Source organism: Zea mays, chromosome 3 (assembly GCF_902167145.1).
Source record: "Zea mays cultivar B73 chromosome 3, Zm-B73-REFERENCE-NAM-5.0, whole genome shotgun sequence".
NCBI lineage: Eukaryota > Viridiplantae > Streptophyta > Magnoliopsida > Poales > Poaceae > Zea > Zea mays.
In genome coordinates this window covers 34,610,625-34,617,153 of record NC_050098.1, presented here as the reverse complement: position 1 = coordinate 34,617,153, position 6,529 = coordinate 34,610,625, and the positions used below count along the sequence as shown (strand labels likewise).

The window sequence follows — 6,529 nt, the reverse complement described above, 5'->3', positions numbered from 1 at the left end:
ATCAATGCAAGCTACAATAACAACCAGTCAACGACGAATACTGACCTTATCATCCCGGTTTTTTTTTCAAACGACATGTGCATATGAACAAAACAAAAACCAAAGCTGTAAAACTAAACACACTAAGGCCTTGTTCGTTTCTGTCGGATTGCACCCGAAATCGTTCCAGCTAATCAAAGTTTATATAAATTAGATACGCAATTCGGTTAGGAATCGTTCCGACCCACCAATCCGGCACAAACAAACAATGCCTAATAAGGTACACGATGAAATTCATAGACGATGAAATTTCTAGACAATGATGAGTAAATGCATCCGCGATCCTTAGAATTGAGGTGCTATGTTGTCATTTAAGTTCCTGAACTTTCAAAACTAGAAAAATAAGTAGTCGGCACATCCAAAACCGGGTTTGGCCCATCCAAATAGCATCCGATGCGTGGATGTATGCTCAGTCCCGGTTTTTGATAGGCCGGCTAAGTTCCGGTAGTTATTTTTCTTGTTGAGAGTTTGAGGATCTAAGTAACACATTATTTCAAAGTTTGATCACCGTGGATGCATTTTACTCGCTGATGATACTCAAAGCACACACTGCCGCGTTCTCGCTCCTCCAGTCCTGATGAGTGACGAGCTTTCCTCCTACTCCTAGCAGCCGTAGGGCCAGGGCCAGCTGCCGCTGCCGCCGCCGCACCCGCTGTAGGGGTAGCAGTAGGAGTAGTAGGGGTAGTCGCAGCTGGGCACGGCCACAGCGGCGCAGCGCGTGCAGCGGCAGCCCGGGCTGGGCTTGCAGCAGCAGCCGCTCTCGAGCCACGCCTTGCAGCGCCTCTCGCACCTCTCCTTGCACGACTTCTCGCACCTCTCCTTGCACTCCTTGCAGCAGGTGACCTTGTCGCACCTCTCCTTGCACAGCTTCTCGCACGCCTCCTTGCACGGGTCCTTCTTCTCCGGGGGCTTGGGCTTGTCGTCCTCGACGCTGACGATGCTGACGGCGAAGCACTTCTTCTTGAGCCTGTGCGCGATGCACACCGGGTCGACGGTGCCGACCACCGTCAGCGTGCACTTGTCGGCGTCGATGTCCATCGACTTGATACCTGGATCGGAGCAGGCAAATCATGCATGCATGCTTTAAGACACACACACATGTTGGAAGCCATGGTACGTTGACAGATGGATGTACCTTGGAGGGTGGCAACGACCGACAGGATATCGCTCATGCATGCTCTGCCGACGAGGTCAGCTTTGACCACTATCTTCTGCAGCAACGAATGGACAGCAAAACAAACTGAACTCAGCAGTACGCAATTGGTTCGTGAACAGGAATAATTCAGAAACAACATCGTGAGAAATTCAGATTCCTAAAAAAAACATCGAGAGAAAGTAAACTTGCTCACAAACCTTAGACATGGTAATCGATCAGCTGAAACTGGAACTGATTTTTCTCCTGTTGGATGACTTTTTGCGTGCCCTGAGAAGAGATATCTCCTGGCTGGAACTGGAACTGGAACTGATTTCTGTGAAGAATCCCTGCTCAATTCTATGCACTTCATATAAGGTGGCAGACTGCTGGCAGCTGCTCTTGAAGTCAACCAGGCAAGACTACAACTGCCCGATGCGCCATTGGCTGGTCCTAGGACGAATATGCATGCAGCCGGAGGTTGCAAGTATATATCACCTGCACTGCACTGCTTACCCAACATGTTAGTTAGGGTGGAGAATTTTGTAAGGGTGATCAAGGGGATAAGGATTATATATGGTTGGGCTCATCAACTGGGTTGTCAGTTTCTTTTATTTTTCTCGTGGACATACCAGCTGCACACAAGTTTGTTTGAACTCGTCCAGCAACCGAGCAATCGTTTTCAGATATACTTGGTAGTACATCACGAAGTCGGCATATATGATTGTCTCATCAGGTCACAGAGATCCGGAGATCCGAGTCATAGGAAAAAATGCCGCCCAAAATAAGTCTTATCCACTTAAAAGCTAGTTTGGGAACCATATTTTTCTAATAGATTTTTATTTTTCTAAAGAAAATTAGTTTATTTTTCTTTGAGAAAATAGGAATCCTTTGGGAAAATGGAGTTTCCAAACTATACCTAAAAGTAACTTATTTCCACAGCATTAGTTTCATTTTCGTCCTCGAAAGTTTTGCTTTTAGTCGAAAATAAGGATTATTTTTAGCAACCGTTGCTGAAAACTAGTTTTTTTCGACGTCTTCAGGATGACTGCCGAAAATAATCCTGATAGCCTTTATTTTCAGTGGTTGGATGTGGCCACAGAAAATAGAAGAACTATTTTTCGTTGGCTGAGCCCCGCCACCACAACTAAGGGTTGTTTATTTTCTTGTCCTAGTAGTTGAACGATTTCATAGTAGTTAATTTCTCGTCCAAGTAGTGTATCGACCATCCTAGATACAACTTTAAAGTTAAATGTGGCTACTTGAGGACAAAAGGCCTACAAAAGGGTTGATAGAAAGAGAAGGCCATTAACATAGTGCTTAGAGTTTTTTGTGTCTTAGAGCTTTGGTCGAACTGTTAGGAACAAAACAAAGATTGCCTGAGCACAAAGAATTTTTATTGGCTCTCGTTCAACCCCCTCGGTCGCCTATCCGTTCCTTCAATAAACGTCTTCATCCCCATCCTCATCTTCATCCTCATCCTCATCTTCATCATCATTTGAGGAGATTGAGCTTATCTCAATTTGCTTGTTGGGCTTTATATTTTTGTGCTTATCACATGAGAGCTATACATTTGCTTGATCAAGTGGCTTCTTTTTGGCCCCTCTTATGTGATATTTCAAATGCCACCAACTTACCAATAATAAGTGTTGACCACTCATTTTTATTCCTTCGAGAGATAAAAACCAAGACAACACAATTAAACTAAGCTTCACCTTCATCCTTCACCTTACCTTATCTAGTTAGCATGCTAAGGGCAATGTCATCTTCTCCCCTTGTATTCTCGGTGAAGAAGTCATGACGGTCTGCTTTATTCCAGTTATCTTCTTCAGCATGTGCATACGCCAACCATCCGAAGCTACTAGCTTTGTCCCCATAATTACGAAGGCTCTACATCTTCCCTAGACAAAGGTGTCCTCTAACATCTGTATAATTGGCTAAAACAATAAGTGTCGGGGGGTCATGGTGCTTAATTCCTCTATGTCGTGAAAAATGGTGATGATGCTTGCATATTTGTTTTATGGTAGCACCGAGATGAACTTCCTCACAATATCCGCATCACCTATCTTTGTTAATCAAATGGAATTAAGATATTCATAATTATATTCAAATGTTAATCAAATGGTAGCACCAAGATCTAACAAGCTCATTTCCTTTCATTTGAAGGTTAGTTTGGCAATAGTTTTGCTCATGGATATTGCTTGTGCCATCATAGATGTCACACCCGGATTTAAGGGATAAAGCCGGGTGCATCTCATATATGTGTCAAATAAGACAACACATATAATAACAGAGTGTATAGAAATAAATGTCGCAATAAAAGTATTTATTACATAGCGGAAGTCTTACAAAATAAAAGATAAATATAAAGCGAACTAAAGTCCATCCTCGGCGCCATAAAGTCGACTTGGAGACGCCACCTAGATCAAGTCGAACTCCTCGTTGCGCGGCTTCTCCTGGGCCACCTATTCTTCTCCTGTGGGGGGTTTATATATCACAAGTGTGAGCTCACAAAAGATCATAGCTCAACAAGTCGTGGGGAATAATGTGCATGAACTCACCAAAGGTGGGAGTTCATGTGAAGTGTAAGACTGATCAATAATAGAGGTTAAAGCTGAGCATTGCTTTTTATAAGTTGGTCAAATTTTATTAGCAATTACTAGATGTAAGTAAATACCAAACCATAATAAGAATAGAACAAAACTAATAAATAATCCCATGCAATGCAAATGACAAATTGAATTTAGTTACATAATTTAATCATGCGAGAGTCCCGAGCTGCTCATGACCGCGAGCACGGCTAGTATACCAGTTTTACACTCTGCAGAGGTTGTACCCTGTACCCACAAGTCATGTTACCCATATGTCAAGAGATCACGACTCCCATACACCTCTACCAAGGAAGCGAGGCAGGGTAACACTACGAGGCCTTTACCTAGTTCCACTAGCTTCAGAAAACCCGCTACAGTTTCTAGGAAGAGCAATGGAGGAATCTCCCGTCTGACCGCCATCGCAGCAAAATCAACCCGGGAACCTCCCTACACGCCTACGCGCCTACTGCCCTTGCCCCTATCGGGTAAGGTAGTCCTTCACTAACTTTTCTAGTTAGTCAATGAAGGACGTCATATTCCACCCTTGTGGTGGCACGTGTTTCTCAAGTTAAGCTCCATGTTCCAATTAAAAATAATGATCTTGACATGAATAATAAATAAAATAATAGAATAATTGGAACATGGACATAATGTAGTATTAATCCTAAAACCATATAGAGCAATAGCAAAACTACCCAAATGATTTAGGGGTAAACAAGGTAAAATGATAACTAGTCTAGGGTGACCTATTAGGTCCCATCAAAATTAAACCTATACATTGATAAGTGATAATAAAGAACATTATTGGGTAAAAAGTGGTCAAAGGCACAACTTGCCTTCAATGAGCTCCTGCTCAACAACTTCTACCTGCTGAACACCGGGATCATCAGCCACAGGCTCTTCTACTCGCCACAATACGAACCGGCATAGTATAAAGAGGAAATTAACATCACACCAAACATGTATACAAAATACATATTAATAATCTACATATTAAAATAAGATCATAGGAACATGAATCATTTGTTTTGGACTTCTAGATTTTAAGTTATGAATTTCCAAAGGTTCTATGTGCTAGGTACAAGATTAATTAAGAGATTAATTTTAATATAGTTTTCATGTCAAAACAGAGACACTATGTGATGAACAATATTATTATAAAATTATAGGAACTAGAATGGACTAATTTGGACTAAGTATGAATTTTATATGAATTAAACAAGTTCTAACATTTATTTTTACATTAAAAATTATTTTCTTTTAGTTTTCCTGGATTTTCTAATCTTCTGGACTGCGCGTACAATAAACAGAAACGTAGGGGTTAATGCGCTAAAAGGTCCAAGACTCAGTATGCCTGATTCTGGACCGCAGGTTGATTACCTAAAACTATAGAGTGTCTTTGATAAATTTACCTGGCCGAATGGGTATGTTTCGACCAGGACCGTGGGATCCTAAATCTACGGCCAGGATCATATCGCTAGCGTGATGAAATGGTACGCAACGCCCACCGTCCGATCCGAGATCAACACCCCTCCATAGATCATAATCCGTCAGCCTACGCTACCCCTCGGATCTAACATCTACGGGTTAGAACTATCGCGCGAAAGGGTACACCTCGCATTGAATCGTGGTCGTTCTCTACGAGATCAACAACACTGACCTTATCTTCCTCCCCATCGAGCCGGATAAGCCTGCCGGCGACCGAGCACCAACAGGGCTCGCCACCGACGACCCCCAACCCCCAGTCTACGCGCAAACCTCGACGTGACAAGCACTATCTGACGTGGGAAACAAGGCGAACAAGAAGGAGAGGTCATCACCTCGATTTCACTCGCGAAGGCCCCAAGCCACGGAGGGACGCGACACAGCGGCGATGTCGCACGTCCGGCAAGCAATTCCGATGTCGCTGGCGGCCAAACCCAGGTGGTGCGGCCACGACCGCCTACTCCGCAGCTAAGGGTAGGCTCAGAGCACCCCACAGGAGTGCGGATGATGGCAATTCGGAGCTTCCCCCGCGACAGCCCCCGTTCTCCCCCACGGCGGCACGAAATTCCAGTGGTGGTGGCGAAGCGGGTGGTTAACGACGAAACGGGAGGCAGGGATAGGGTTCTAGGGTCCTTTATACGCCTTTGGGAGAGTCAACCTGGCTCCTAGGTGGCCGCACGACAGGACCGATTCGTGGCGGAAGACGCGGTGGTGGAGCGGAGGTGGTTAGCGAGGTGGATGGCGAGCTGGTAGTGCGGCTAGTGCGCGGGCCCCACGTGTAAGAACTCCACGAGCGCCGCGAACACCAGGTTGAGTCACCGGGCCCACCTGGCACCATCTAGCGTTTCCCCTGCACGCGCCATGTTCGCCCGGGCCTACCTGCCGGTGCGAGTGCGTGAGTGGGGTCTTGCAACACCCTGAATTTGGGGGTATAAAATTTCTTTCTAATTATCATCCAAATTCAGGTGTTACTCTTCTCTCCCTAGTTTCTCTCCCTCTTTTTCTTTTGAGTAGATTTGGCTTAATTAGTGTGAAATTAATTATTTATTTTTGCCAAAACATCGTGAGTCATGAAATGTTGCATCATATTGAGCTTAAGTATCCTTTGAATTGTTGCACATGTTTGAATTAGTTTGAATTTGAAACTTGGTTTGAATTTGAATTGAAAACTCTAGAGAAAATAAAATAAAAAAGGCAATTAGAAATTCCAGAAAATAGAAAATCTTAATTCATCCCAAACAAGCCTAGTCCAGCCCAGCAAAGCCACGCGCGCGCCCGCGCT

General features: G+C 44.2%; 1 protein-coding gene across 1 annotated transcript; it reads right to left on the bottom strand.

The window, feature by feature from the left end:
• Positions 1-262: 262 nt before the first annotated feature.
• LOC103649946 (uncharacterized) lies at positions 263-1,696 on the bottom strand. The gene is made up of 3 exons (XM_008675634.3): positions 1,393-1,696; positions 1,175-1,250; positions 263-1,088 (listed from the first exon to the last, which is right to left on the bottom strand). Exons 1-3 carry the CDS (start codon positions 1,399-1,401, stop codon positions 643-645), a joined length of 531 nt encoding a protein of 176 aa, XP_008673856.1. The 5' UTR covers positions 1,402-1,696; the 3' UTR covers positions 263-642.
• Positions 1,697-6,529: the final 4,833 nt, after the last annotated feature.